Raw genomic sequence first — 16,150 nt, 5'->3', positions numbered from 1 at the left:
GTTCAAAGATTAAGTTTCCTTTTGCTATCCATTCACAATAAAATATTTGTAGAGATTTGACATCTTTTGATATAATTGTATCAGTTGCAATACACATAGTGTCCATTCAATTTTACAAAGTACATTTTAATCAAAGCTACACATATTTTCTCACCTTTAAGAGCCTGGAGACCCAAAATCATTGTTTCAACAGTGAGAAACATGATATACAAGCAATCTCTTATCAAACATAAACCTGGTTCTGATTACTTTTTGTATTTGAAGCCGATACAAGTAGTTTGCTCTGTCTGGAAATTTAAGATCAATTGCCAAATGGGAATGGTACTCTTGAGCCCACCATCAGAGTTAGTTTCTTATTATCCTTACCGAGTCTTGGTCAAAACCTTAAGCACCACTCAACAGCAACTAAAATCTTGAAATCAATTTAAATATCTCTATCCTTGCCAAAACTTTATATCTACAGAGCTGACTCTATAAATAATGATGAGGTTAAAACTGAACTTTCAACTATCCAATCCTTGATTTGCATTAAAAAAAAAAGACAGTTTATGAATTTGTTCACTTTAACTATGAAATCAAATGAAAAATCTGACCTTGTGATGCCCAAATTCATTCAAAATGGTTCCCAGTTTTCTGGTGTTGCTATACGGTTTTTGGGCAGCAACAGCTGGATGGGGGTCCCGCCAGTCGATGGACAAACGGTGATACCAAAGACGCTCACTTTCCAGAACATGAGCTGATTTAACACTAGGATCAAAACGATGCACTTCACATCCATTGTTGGCCATGCCAACCTCAAAATGGGTATCATCACTTCCTAGGCTGTAAAGAAAGAGGATAGAAATCAATAACAAAAAAATATAATGGAGAAAAAGTGTTAACTGACAAAAATGATAGTGCCAAGGCCAATTTTCTTAGTCATATCAAGGCTTCTCCTGTTTTAGAACATGGCTGGTTATACACATTCAGTAAACCTTCCTTCACAAAAAGCATTAAAGCTAAAAGCTTCTGGATAAAAGAAAAGAGAGGAATTAGGTGCTAAATGCAGACTAGAGAATCACATATTCAAACATGTAGGAGCATATCAAATTAATTTTTTTTAAGATATAAGCTATAGTATCAATGAAACAAAGACTATCTAGTCTTCTCAGAAGATATTCTCAGAATATGCCAAAAATAAAAAGTCCACGCATCAGTTCCCTTAGGGAGAGGTGCATTCTGCTAATGAGTTAATTTGTCTTCCTTGTAATGACCATTGTGCTGTGCATGCAGTTTGACTTAAAACAACAGCTGCTTTCTTTAGAAATGGGGTGTATTTTAAAAAGCACAGTTAAAGAAAAAAGGCAGACGTATGTGGTTCTACTGAATCTGGTACTCAAGAAGCAAAAGAGGTATATCGCCTCAATTCACATAAACAAGGGGAAGAAATTAAGAATTAGTTATACTTAAGTACCCAGTTAGGTAACACATTGTGGAATATTTATATACTTACAAATTTCTAATTTACTGAGAAATATTTCTTATGTAGTGATGTAAGATTCATAGCTTTAATTAAAGCATCATTTTGAACGAAAAACATTAAATTAACCATGAGAGTATGATTTTTTTTTAACAATGAGTATGACTTTTCTGCCCAAATACTATATTTAGATGTGATTAAAGATACCAACTGGACATGGACCAATAGACTGGTTCCAAATCGGAAAAAGAGTACGTCAAGGCTGTATATTGTCACCCTGCTTATTTAACTTCTATGCAGAGTACATCATGAGAAACACTGGGCTGGAAGAACCACAAGCTGGAATCAAGATTGCCAGGAGAAATATCAATAACCTCAGATATGCAGATGACACCACCCTTATGGCAGAAAGTGAAGAGGAACTAAAAAGCCTCTTGATGAAAGTGAAAGAGGAGAGTGAAAAAGTTGGCTTAAAACTCAACATTCAGAAAACTAATATCATGGCATCTGGTCCCATCACTTCATGGCAAATAGATGGGGAAACAGTGGAAACAGTGGCTGACTTTATTTTTCTGGGCTCCAAAATCACTGCAGATGGTGATTGCAGCCATGAAAGTAAAAGACGCTTACTCCTTGGAAGGAAAGTTATCACCAACCTAGACAGCATATTAAAAAGCAGAGACATTACTTTGCCAACAAAGGTCTGTCTAGTCAAGGCTGTGATTTTTCCAGTGGTCATGTATGGATGTGAGAGTTGGACTGTGAAGAAAACTGAGCGCCAAAGAATTGATGCTTTTGAACTGTGGTATTGGAGAAGACTCTTGAGAGTCCCTTGGACTGCAAGGAGATCCAACCAGTCCATCCTAAAGGAGATCAGTCCTGGGTGTTCATTGGAAGGACTGATGTTGAAGCTGAAACTCCAATACTTTGGCCACCTCATGAGAAGAGTTGACTCATTGGAAAAGACCCTGATTCTGGGAGGGATTGGGGGCAGGAGGAGAAGGGGACAACAGAGGATGAGATGGCTGGATGGCATCACTGACTCGATGGGCATGAGTTTGAGTAAACTCTGGGAGTTGGTGATGGACAGGGAGGCCTGGCGTGCTGCGATTCATGGGGTCGCAAAGAGTCAGACACGACTGAGCAACTGAACTGAACTGAAGCAATAATTAATAATGGTTTTAAGCTACTGAGTTTTAGAGCGACTTGTTACACAGCAATAGCTAACTGACAAACCTGGCATTAAATGTAAATCCAAGAGTTGCAATAGTAAAAGTGAAAGTCACTCAGTCAGGTCCAACTCTTTGACCCCATGGACTATACAGTCGATGAAATTCTCCAGGCCAGAATATTGGAGTGGGTAGCCTTTCCTTTCTCCAGAGGATCTTCCCAACCCGGGGATCAAACCCAGGTCTCCCACGTTGCAGGCAGATTCTTTAACAGCTGAGCCACAGGAGAGGCTCAAGAATACTGGAGTGGGTAGCCTATCCCTTCTCCAGGGGATCTTCCCGACCCAGGAACTGAACCAGGGTCTCCTGCATTGCAGGCGGATTCTTTACCAACTGAGATATTAGGGAAGCAATAGATACTGCAAAGCATTTTTTAGTAGTCAGATTTGTTTCTATATAGATCAGAATGTTATAGAAATCACTTGTCCCAAAAGATTTTTCACTTAATTGAATTTATCAAAATTTAGATGAGCAAACTTGTGCTTTCATGGAAATATGGAACTCATCAGAAAAATGGAAGTTTGGTAGCCTCACTAAGAGATCAAAACACTAGTCAAAAAAGTACTCTTTAAATATGATTTGTATATAAATTTTCTAGAGTAAAGAAATGTGAATGATTTATTTCTCTTTGAATTTTCAGAACATCATTTCAAGAAAAGATCTTCTGTAAAACATGTATATATTTTAATCAAAGCCTCAAAAAATTTTAAGAATTAATAATATACAGTTGTATAACTAATTTTTATAAGCATTATATTATACATTGATATGTTTTCAATTTAAACTCATTTCTTATAGTTAAAAAAATAGCAAATGCACTTTAAAAAGTTTAAGTTGTGTATAAATATACAAAACAAAAAGTAAAAGTTTCCTACCACTAGAATTTTAGCCATTAATTTCCAGAGATAAAATCTTAGCAATTTTTTGTGTATCCTTCCAGAAATTTTCTACATATGTACAAGGATTCTCTATTAGAAATATCATAAGTACCCATATGCACATATAAGTTAATTATTAGCTGATGAGGAACTATTTTGGGTGATATACTAAATAACATGAAACTACTGAAATTTGCAAATTTTTTATTATGCTATTTTTACTGAATAAAATTCACTTAATTTAAATATATAATATGCACTGTATTGGAAAGTAATAAACTACATTTATTTAATCAATGCCTGTAATTCTTATTTTCCTTTATTCAAAACGGTACTTCTTCACACTTAGTTTAAATTAGTCAAGTTTGTGGCAGGAGTAAAAAGCAAAAGGAAGAAAAAATTTGATATACATAGGTGTTGCAAAAAGTGGCCCAAAGGGGTAAAGTCAAGACTCAAACTCAATCCAGGCAGTTCCAAAGCATGTGCTGTTTATACTCTACCTCACTGCAAATAAGTGCAGGACACAGAATTATGGAAGGAATATTTGTGAACTTGGGGATCTACAAAATTGTCAGCTACTAGACAATAAAGCTCCATAAAGTAAAGGACTGTGTCAATCTTGCTTACTTCTGAATCCTTAGTGCTGAGGGGATAGATGAATGATGACAGATAAACCTACAAAATGCTGCGCTAAGTGAAAGAAAACTGTTAGGTAGGGCCTGGAATTGCCAGAATATACAGTCCAATATCCAACATGACATGGGATGGGCTATATTTCATTGACAGATAAATTAACCTGGTGCTTGATCTGAAGAAACTCATAAGTAGTAAGGAAGAAATATTTTTGAACAAATATCTATAATAAACTAAAATAAAATGATTATTTATACCAAAAGTGTATTTAGTCTATAAGGAAACTATTTTCTGCTCTTATTTAACTGAAAAGAGAATTCACTGTGGAAAAATTTTACTTTATAGAAATTTTTAAAATATATATTTTATGTATACATTATAAATACAGATCATGAGCGCATGGCTTCTACCTTAAGTTTTAAGATAGTTGTTCCAGTTCCTGCCATCGTAACTGCATTCCAGCCATCAGGAAAAGTAAAAGAGGAGGTGAAAGTCACATGCTTTCCTCCTCATGACGTGGCCTAGAAATTGCACCTACCACTTGCACTCATATCATATTGCTAAAAGCTAGTTACATGGCCCCTTGCAGCTGCAAGAAAGTCTAGAATACGCAATCTTTGGCAATGACTGTGAGCCCTGCTAAACTCAGGAGTTCTGTTACCAAAGAAGAATGAAAGAATAAATATTGGTGGACAACTAGAAATTCCTGCTACAAGCCATGTTTGAAACAGGTAAGGTGTCAATACATATATTCAAAGATATAAGCTTTCATGAACACTGTAACCTATCCCTCTATATGGAGGAGAGGGTAAATTATATAACATGCTTATATTAACAAATATTAATATTATTCCATATATGTTGATGTAAAAGTTTGAGATCACAACAAACTCTTCAGCACAGAAGGGTTGTCAAATCTGAGGGATTTGTTGGAGAAATAGGAAAGTAGGAAGGGGCAAATTATAAGGCTAAACACCCAAAGGTAACAATAACAGAGTAACCATATTGGCCCTCCCTCCTGATGTCTCAGAGAGCAACAACCAGTATCCCTAAGTGTAGTTGTGTGGGTTGCACACTAAACAACTCTAGGGGGCACCACTCCTAGTCATCATAATGATTATCCAACAGATGGTAGTAAAAGTTCTTGAGGGAGGAGATGCCCTTTCCCACATGCGTAAAAGTATCCCTTGGACTAGCTACAGTACTGACAATTGCATGCTCTTTGACGCTACTGAAGGATAGAAGGGATGTATGTGGCACTTTAAAATCCTTGATTATTCTTTTAAAAATATTTCTATTAGGGTAACTATCCTTTATGTTCCCTAAGATGCAAAAACTCAGAGTATAAACACATGAAGAGATATTCAATATCATTAACTAGTAGGGAGAAACAAAATAAAACTAAAATGAGATGCCATTTCACAGCTACTAGGATGGCTATACACAAAAAGACCAATAATAGTAAGTGTTGATGACAATATGGAGAAATTGGAACCTTCATACACTGTTGGTGGGAACATAAAATGGTATATAACCAAGAGATATGAATACATATGTCCACACACAAAAATCCATACATGAACATTCATAACAATATTATTCATAGTAGCCAAAAGGTGGAAAAAACCCAAATGTCTATCAGCTGATGAATGAATAAATAAAATATGGTATATGCATACAGTGCAATATTATTTGGCAGTAAAAAGGAATGAAGTACAGATACATGTAATAACATGGATAAAACTTGAAAGTACTATGCTAAATGAAAAAATCAGTCAAAATACCACATATTAAATGCTTCCATTTATATGAAATGTCCAGAGTAGGTGAAACTATAAAGACAGAAAGTAGATTAATGGTTGCCTAGAAGTGGGAGATGAAAAGAAGGAAGTGGGTATGAGGAAATTGGGAGTGACCACTACTGAGTACAGGCCTTTCTTTCTTGGGGTGATGATAATGTTCTAAAATTGACTGCGGTGACTAGAAAACATTGAATCGTACTCTAAACAGATGAATTTTGTGGTATGTGAATTATATCTCAATTCAAAGCTGTTTAAAAAACTAAAAAAATTAAAAAATCAGACCATATATAGGGAAAGTTTTTAACTCTCATCATTGAAGACAGAAAGGTTGGAAGAAGTAAGACAATTTGTATTTCCCCCAGGATTATCAGTCATCCTTTCCTCATTCCAGCAGAAACCAGAGAATCTGGACAAATAATCACCTAGATCTGTAAACTGCCAACTACTAGAAAGTAAGTGTGTGTGCTCAGTCACTAAGTCGTGTCTGACTCTGCAACCCTATGGACTGTGGCATGCCAGGCTCTTCTGTCCATGGGTTTCTCCAGGTAAGAATACTGGACTGGGTTGCCATGTACTCCTCCAGGGGGTCTTCCCAACCCAGGGATCAAACCCACATCTCCTGCATCTCCTGCATTGCAGGAGGATTCTTTTACCACTCTGAAAAGTAATAGGCTTTCCAAAGCATAAATGACAATGAATAGTGGATAAAAATATTTTATAATTATTCATTTTTATTAAATAACATTGCATAAAATGCCAAGATTTCATCTAAAACATATATTCTTAACTGGAATGATATCGTCCCTAAGCAGGGGAGAAGACTGATTCTTTAAGTATATGTTTAGAGTATAGATAATACATAAGTTATGTAAATAGATATACAGTGTATAGTATTAAAATTTCATGGGGAGGATGATTGGGGGAAAATTGTCTAAAAAGAGTCCTTGGGACCATGATTTTCTAATTCCTCATTCATATAAAAAATGAGCTCTGTGTTAATTAAACTATTAAAGGATAAAAATTTTGGCTCTGGAGCTCATTCATTTCTCTTGAAAGGCTCAGGGTAACCAGAAGCCCCAGATTTTCTGCCTAAGATGTTGGCTTTTGTTGCCTAAACCACATATCAAATTTTCTTGTCTCCTGCTGAGAATTTATATCTTAAAACCAAATGGTACATCACGTCAGAAAACTAAGCAAGAGACAAAAAAGATTTATCTACATATTATCCCCTTAAGTTTTCTCCTCTACTCCCAATCCTACCCCTGAAATATAATCTTTGATATAAAGGATTAAAAGGTGATTTTTCCCAATTCACTTTAGCTACCATCTTCATTCCCACCCCATCTCCCTACCATCACCCCTCCACCTCACATACAAGAAGACTTGCAGGGCAGACCCCATCTGAAGTCAAGCAATAGACAATATTATCACATGACCTCACAGCCTCTTCTCACTTAACTTCTCTTTCCCCTTCTCCATAACATAACCTTCCTTTTCAGTGCCTTCCCCTATCTTAATTGGTCTATTCTATTCCTTTTCAAAACTAAAATGGATCTGCTTTAAATTTTCAACTAAACTTGACTCAGACTACACTCCTAGAAAAACTCTTTTACATTAACTGCAGAATAAAAAGCTTTGATTCCCAGTAAAGAAATTTCAGATATCAGAGAGAATGTAGAGGTGATACCTCCTTCATTTCTTGGGGGTGGAAGAAAGGTAGGACACAGATCAGAGAAGGGTATTCAGCCTCTGCCTTCTGATCAGTATGTCCTGAGATCCTTTCTTCCTCTCACTCCTCAAAGGTCACCTCCAGCTGCAGCTTCATTCATTAGGCTCAGTTAGGATAGGAATGGCTAAGCACAGCAGTGGCTTGGATGGTCTGCTGCTGCAGCCCTGGGGCTTAGGGCTTGGGCCTGAATGTAGGAGCACCATGACCCACTGGCCTCCTGCCCAGCCTATCTATCTCACAACTCTCCCAACACTCCCAAATGTTTCTGCTTCATTTCGGAACCACCATTTGTGGCCTGGGTCTCTTTCTTCCCTCAGCATCAACTGAGATGTTGTCAGTTGGCTATTACCTTCCCCTAAAGCAAACAATTCACCTAAGAATATTCTCAACCCTGAGAAATAGTACAATGAACATAAACACCCATAATCCAAAGCATTCTTTTTTAGGGCATAAGAAATATTTTCTTTAGTTTCCAGTTTTCAATTAAAGCATTGTTAGGTTTTGAATCAAATGTTGGCCCTTGAAACCAATCCATTTCTTTTCCCAGTAGAATTCAACTGTTCCTATCTGCTCTTTACAAAGTTGATTTTGAATAGTGAACATTTAAATGAAAATAAGAAACTACCTTTTATATGTAAGAATCTGAAATCTTATAGCAGAATGACTTTATCTAATGGCTTTGAAGTATAAGAAAAGCAAAAAGGAACTTGAAAAATTTCCCCCAAAACAGCTTTCCCAGTTTTGTTTTACTCAGTTATATTCTTTAAATGAAATTATTCCAGGGTATAAAATATTAAGCAAAACATAAAGGCAGTTTGGAGCAAGAAAATAGGACCAAGCTGAGATCTTTAATTTGCATGTAGAACTATGCAATTATTTTTATGACCTACTTTCATGAATTTTTAATATGATATAAAATAAACTCCACTGTCACAACGTCCCATTCTTTCTCCAATCTTGCAGCATAGCTGGTGGGCTCCAAGAAAAAAGGAACTCTGTTCTAATCAACTGGCTAAGCAACTCATTTACTAATCTTCAGCCTCCTAGTTTAATTCATGGCAGAACCAGCTTCCCTCTTGAGTCTTCTTACCTCAGGCAATGTTTATGTAGCAAATATATATTGAGTGCCTACTGTGTACCACACTTCACTGATATACACTTCATTTAACCCATAAAAGAATGTTTCCATTATCCTGAGATTCTTATTTGAAACCTGTTTGCTTGTTTTTTAAATTCGCAATGACTACAACTAAGGATTCTTGCTTGGTAAAGTTTGACAGCAATCATGATCCTCTATGCAATTAGCACCTTGGGTGAGCCTCTGTATCACCCAAACGTTGGCTCTGAACCCTCATCATCTAGGAATCTGGTTGGCAGTTGTCACTCATGAGCCTGAATGTAAACTACAGAGGACATGAAGCCTATTGGTGAGTAACAAACATGACACTTGTGAGGGTCCCCAGTATTTTGTAAAGGACTCCAGGGATCTTGCCTGAGAAACTAACCACGCAGCTTCTAGAGTCAACACAACAGGGTATTCCAAACAAAAGTAACCCTCTCCTGCCTTTTACTTTTTGTGAGATATATATAATTTGTAAATTTTCAGGACTGTTTATATGAATACTGATGCACTGAGTAAAATAGTCTCATTATTTTATATGTATCCTTTTACAACAAGCCCTCCAAATCTATTTGAACATTTAGGTCATTTTCAGCCTGAATAACTGAATATCAGTGTCTCCCACAGTTTTGACAAAACCTTGTTATTTTCACAGGCACTCCCTCTTTTTATTTATTTATTTTTTTAGTCTAAAAGTATACACATATTTACCATTGGCATAAAACAAAAAAATTCAACAGAGGCCATTTGTCCTGGGTCACTCATCGTCAGTTCAGTCAGTCAATTCAGTCGCTCAGTCGTGTCCAACTCTTTGCGACCCCATGAATCGCAGCACGCCAGGCCTCCCTGTCCATCACCAACTCCTGGAGTTTACCCAAACTCATGTCCATCGAGTCGGTGATGCCATCCAACCATCTCATCCTCTGTCGTCTCCTTCTCCTCCTGCCCCCAATCCCTCCCAGAATCAGGGTCTTTTCCAATGAGTCAACTCTTCGCATAAGGTGGCCAAAGTATTGAAGTTTCAGCTTCAACATCAGTCTTTCCAATGAACACCCAGGACTGATCTCCTTTAGGACGGACTGGTTGGATCTCCTTGCAATCCAAGGGACTCTCAAGAGTCTTCTCCAACACCACAGTTCAAAAGCATCAATTCTTTGGCGCTCAGTTTTCTTCACAGTCCAACTCTCACATCCATACATGACCACTGGAAAAACCACAGCCTTGACTAGATGGACCTTTGTTGGCAAAGTAATGTCTCTGTTTTTTAATATGTTAACTAGGTTGGTCATGACTTTCCTTCCAAAAGTAAGCGTCTTTTACTTTCATGGCTGCAATCACCATCTGCAGTGATTTTGGAGCCCAAAAAAATAAAGTCAGCCACTGCTTCCACTGTTTCCCATCTATTTGCCATGAAATGATGGGACCGGATGCCATGATCTTAGTTTTCTGAATGTTGAGCTTTAAGCCAACTTTTTCACTCTCCTCTTTCACTTTCATCAAGAGGCTGTTTAGTTCCTCTTCACTTTCTGCCATAAGGGTGGTGTCATCTGCATATCTGAGGTTATTGATATTTCTCCTGGCAATCTTGACTCCAGCTTGTGCTTCCTCCAGCCCAGCGTTGCTCATGATGTACTCTGCATATAAGTTAAATAAGCAGAGTGACAATATATAGCCTTGACGTACTCCTTTTCCTATTTGGAACCAGTCTGTTGTTCCATGTCCAGTTCTAACTGTTGCTTCCTGACCTGCATACAGGTTTCTCAAGAGGCAGGTCAGGTGGTCTGGTATTCCCATCTCTTTGAGAATTTTCCAGAGTTTATTGTGATCCACACAGTCAAATGCTTTGGCATAGTCAATAAAGCAGAAATAGATATTTTTCTGGAACTCTCTTGCTGTTTTGATGATCCAGCGGATGTTGGAAATTTGATCTCTGTGTATAAAATTTCTAATATACTCACTGTTGCTTTTTTTTTCTAGGGGCATTCTTAATATTTTTCTTTTTCTAATAAGAATGCTCTAATACTAGCTGAGAATCACCGGCTTCACCAAGGAGATCATCATTAGGCTGAAAATGGAAGTTATCAATTTACTACCAACAGAATGGGAGAGAAAGTGGCCCTGGCCATTGGAGCTCTGCAAGTGCCTAAGGTTACATAACAGACAGAGGAGTCTGAAATGACGGCAGGAGAAGAAGCAGAGCACCTGTTAAACCCTGCAACCATTCATCATTTGTCTTGCTGAAAAAACCTTGTCTGCCTACAGGAGCGTTTTTTATTTTCTGCCTGTAAAATGTACTTACCCTAACGAATAGAGGCGGCACTGCTTGATGCGGATTTGATGAACTAACCCAAACCTGTCATCGAGACAGACCGACCAGGGCTTTTTTGTAGGGCTGGAGGCAGTAGCCAGGCTGTCTGTCCTCATGTGATCACATGCAATCTGTAAGGATTGGAAATCAATGTGAATAATTTAAAGTACTGGATGATAGATGGCAGGTAGAGACTTACTGCTTCCCCGGTCACTGAAAACCATAATGGGAGAGTTATATCCTTCTCCACTGATAACCACGCGCACCAAGGAATCAGAGAATTGTTGTAAAATGTTTGGAGGAATCTCAAATACTAGATTATAGGTAATCTCGAGGAGATTAGAGGCAGGTTTGAAGGGAAATTAAGAACTGCTATAAAAAAAAAAAACTAGCCTTTTGCACAGAGTATACAGAGGACAACAAATCAGGAGCAAGTATGGCAGAGAGGAGAAGGCAGGAAAGGCTCTACAGAGGTGTGTTAGTCTTGGAGAAGGAACAGAAGTTGAATAAGAGGCTGAGACCAAGAAGGGCATTCCAGACGTGGAGAACAGTGCTCCCAAACCACAGAGGTCTGTTACTCACAGCATTCCTATTAGAAGTTGTGAGAGATGGCTGAGGGCATAGATCTTAGAAGGACACAAGATTATTTACTCCTTATCTCAGGCAGACAAGGTGAGGCCAACATGCTCCAAAAAGGTAGCATGTGTTAATCAAGGTAAACAACTCATCAGAGGTCAAGTGAGAATAATACAAGCCCCGACTAACAAGATAGTACTGTCTGTGATACACTTCCAATAAGCTTCCTCCTCCGGGGATGGGCAAGAGACCCAGATGGGAAGGAGGCTCCTCTTGATCTAGCCAAAGCACCTCTCATAACTCATCCATCAAAATTAGATAAGAAAACCAAAGGGAACATGTATCTAAATCAAGCAGAAGGAAGCCAGTTTCTAATTTCAAATGCACATTAAGTAAATATACTTAGCGAGGAATTCTGACTTGTGTTTGAGCCTAGCACAGTATGCATGGCTGAGGCTGTCGGAACCAAAGAAAACAAGTTCTGTGGCCAAGATATTTATCTTACTGAGCAACAGTGTTTCCCTCTAATCCCTCAAAACTCTCATAGTCATCATGATGCCCCATGAATCATGCAGCAGTTCTTGCTGTCACATCGCAGACAACAGACCATACCAGAGGCAAAGGATGTTTTGAGTTTCATTGCTTTAATTCATTGGAAAATATAATAGTAAACGATTTCTTTCTTAAAAAGGTATTCTAGGCTTGCTCAATCCTTTCATTTATTTTCCAGAATGTTAATCTGAAAACAGCATATTATGTGGAGCCAGCGTCTCCCTTACTTTTGCTGTAATCTAGGACTGACCTGGCAAAATCATCCTAGCACTATCTATCAAGGACTGAGAGACAGCTTCCTGCTAGAATTTGGACCTTTTATAGGAAAGCTTAAAAAGTGAAATCCTAATATTTATTTGTTCTTTCCTTTTGATGAAACAAAAATGCAAATTTTAAGGCAATAAAAATTTAAACATAAAATTTTATGATCCACCACTCGCCTTGTATGTGCAGACATCTTTGGTGAACTTTATGTACAATGCCAATATATCATTTTCCTTAAAGAAGCAACTGGTGCAGAATAGACTGGGTCAAGTAACCTGGGAAATTCTGGGCCTCACTTAATGGAAGTTCTTAGCTTAAATATGTACGTAGGACTTTATTGATGTTACTAGCTTTATTACTTGTATTCTATTTTACAAGATTATTATTTCTTGTACTAATAAATGTGTGACTGAGCTTCCAATAAAAGTAATGATGATTAGGTAACTTAAAACTATTGACAAAATATATAGTCCTATAAGATCAAAGATTGTAATAGTGTAACTCTAGACAAAACAAGAAGTAAGCATTTCCTAGACCATAATAGACTAGTCAGACACATGGTCCAGAGGTGGATGGCCAAGTCCAGTAATAGCACATTGAGTAGGCTAACAAGGAAATCCTTGACTGACTTGGGAATAAGCATTCCTAGTGCCTTGGGACAAGCTTGCCATGAAATGCCTCCAAAACCTTGGTCAAAATTAAGACCAAAAGGGAAGGGACTGTGAAATAAAGGATGTTATTCATTATATAGTTCTACAGGAATCAAGTTATTTGCCACTGCAGTCACTGACCTACAAAACACCTTGAAAGGAATTCAGAGCAAAAATCAGAATGAGACATTCTGTGCTCTGGAAATTCTGGCAGAATAGGCCTTCAGATAGTTAGATATTTTCAGAGGAAAATGTTTGAATCCAGTTTCCTGCATCTTCCCATACTATGAAAAGCACTATAACCATTAACTAAAATATATGTTTTTCACTATTAATAGTAACTTTCTACCAAGGTGTGTGCTTGCAACAGGCACATGCCCTGTTGTCAAAATCATATATCTACGAACCTCCCCACTCAGAACAGTCCTCAGAAGCTGAGAGATCATCTCCAAGCTTATAATTCTCAGTTTGGCTTATAAAATTTTCAATTTCTTTCTCAAACTGACTATTGATTAATTTTTGTCAACATCCTCAACCCAGTTTTTTTCCTACTTCTCAATCTGCAATCACTGTTCAAAGGAAAAATAATAATAGAAAATGGAATTGAATCTTCTCCCAAGCAACTAGTAGAGAGCACATTTATTAACTGGATCTGTCAACATGTCAATTTATAGAATTCATTTCCTACTATTCTCCCACAAATAAATGGAAAGTATGCCACTGCCTACCCACTTCATGTCCCCACCCACCCATCCAAAGAAGAGGGTGCTAATCTAATAGTCAAAACTCAGCGTTCATCAAGCTTGTTCCTACTAGTAGGTATGTTGTGATGCCTTAAAACTTCACTGGCACTCGGCTCCATGCCCTGCCTCCTGCAGTCAGTTAGTTAGACCCGGGGCAGTTTGGTGGGTCCCAAAGGCATGCCTGGATCTCCTAATCCTGAACCATTTATTCTAAGGTAGCCTCCTGGGGTATCTTTATTAAAGTGGTATGATGATCCCATTTCCTGTTGTTTCTTTTTATGTACCCTCTCTGAGAACCTCCAAAAGACAGGGATGTTCACAGATGCTTGTTCATCATATCCTCCCAACACCATTTAAACCTAACTCTAGCCTCTCTTAATCTTCTAGATTAAGAAGAGGTGGCAAGAATACACAGAAGAACTATACAAGAAAGGTCTTAATGACTCAGATAACCACAACGTTGCAGTCACTCGCCTAGAGTCAGACACCCTAGAGTGTGAAGTCAAGTGGGCCTTAGGAAGCATTACTATGAACAAAGCTAGTAGAGGTGATGGAATTCCAGCTGAGCTATTTCAAATCTTAAAAGATAATGCTGTTAAAGTGCTGCATTCAATATGCCAGCAAATTTGGAAAACTCAGCAGTGGCCACAGGACTGGAAAAGGTCAGTTTTCATTTCAATCCCAAAGAAGGGCAATACCAAAGACTGTTCAAACTGCCACACAATTGCGTTCATTTCACATGCTAGCAAGGTAATGTTCAAAATCCCTCAAGCAAAGCTTCAGCAGTATGTGAACCAAGAACTTCCTGATATACAAACTGGGTTTCAATGAGGCAGAGGAACCAGAAATCAAATTGCCAAAATTTGTTGGATCATGAAGAAAGCATGGGAGTTTCAGAAAAACATCTACTTCTCTTTCATTGACTACACTAAAGCCTTAGGCTGTGTGGATCACAACAAACTGTGGAAGTCTTAAAGAGATGGGAATACTAGGCTATCTTACCTGTCTCCAGAGAAACCTGTGTGCAGCTCAAGAAGCAACAATCAGAACTAGACACAGAACAACTGACTGGTTCAAAACTGGGAAAGGAGTAAGACAAGCCTGTATATTGTCACTCTGCTTATTTAACTTATATGCAAAGGACATCATGCAAAATGCCAGCCTAGTTGAATCACAAGCTGGAATCAAGAATGCCAAGACAAATATCAACAACCTCAGATATGCAGATGATACCACTCTAATGACAGAAAGTGAAGAGGAACTAAAGAGCTTCTTGATGAGTGTGAAAGAGTAGAGTGAAAAAGCTGGCTTGAAATTCAACATTCAAAAAACTAAGATTATGGCATCTGGGCCCATCACTTCACAGCAAAACAGAAGGGGAAAAAGTGAAAGACGTGACAGATTTTATTTTCTTGGGCTCCAAAATCACTCCAGGTGATAATTGCACCCATGAGATTAAAAGACACAGCTCCTGAGAAGGAAAGCTATTGCAAACCTAGATAGTGTATTAAAAAACAGAGACATCACTTTGCCAGCAAAGGTCCAGATAGTCAAAGTCATCTTTTTTCCAGTAGTTAGGTAAGGAAGTGAGAGTTGGATCATAAAGAAGGCTGAGCGCTGAAGAATTGATGCTTATGAATTGTGGTGCTGGAGAAGACTCTTGACGATCCCTTGCACAGCAAGGAGAACAAACCAGTCAATGCTAAAAGAAATCAGTCCTGAATATTCATTGGAAGGACTAATGCTAAAGTTGAAGTTCCAATACCTTGGCCACCTGATGTGAAGCGCCTACTCATTGGAAAAGACCCTGATGCTGGGAAAGAGTGAAGGCAAAAGGAGAAGGGGGCAGCAGAGGATGAGATGATCAGATAGCATCACTGACTCAATGGACAAAAATTTAAGTAAACTCTGGGAGACAGTGAAGGACAGAGGAGCCTGGCAGGCTGCAGGCCAAGAGGTCGAAAAGACTTGGACACAACTTAGCAACTGAACAATATCTAGCCTCTCCCACCATATTTCTCAAGGTGTGGCCACCTACATCCTGATAGATGAGTGAGTACTTAAAAATTTTTGAGTCCCACTCCATATTTATAAAATCAGAATCCTTGAGTCTTATGCATGTGAACATACACTTTAATAAACTCTCCCAGGTGATTCTTAAGCAGGAGGTCCTGAGAGTTTCCTGGCAGCCTTTTGTAAAGCTCCAC

The 16,150-nt window shown here is 38.1% G+C and overlaps 1 protein-coding gene across 1 annotated transcript in view; it reads right to left on the bottom strand.

Moving 5' to 3' along the window:
- Positions 1-16,150, bottom strand: part of METTL24 (methyltransferase like 24) — a 116,060-nt gene that overhangs the window by 49,539 nt on the left and 50,371 nt on the right. The window contains exons 3-4 of the mRNA XM_043890328.1: positions 11,150-11,289; positions 594-822 (exon numbers count right to left, since the gene is read on the bottom strand). Coding sequence (XP_043746263.1) covers positions 594-822; positions 11,150-11,289 — 369 coding nt within the window. The remainder of the gene's footprint in view (positions 1-593; positions 823-11,149; positions 11,290-16,150) is intronic.

This window comes from Cervus elaphus, chromosome 28 (genome assembly GCF_910594005.1).
Source record: "Cervus elaphus chromosome 28, mCerEla1.1, whole genome shotgun sequence".
Taxonomy (NCBI): domain Eukaryota; kingdom Metazoa; phylum Chordata; class Mammalia; order Artiodactyla; family Cervidae; genus Cervus; species Cervus elaphus.
Note: the sequence above shows the minus strand (reverse complement) of the source record. Positions and strands in the feature narration are given on the sequence as shown.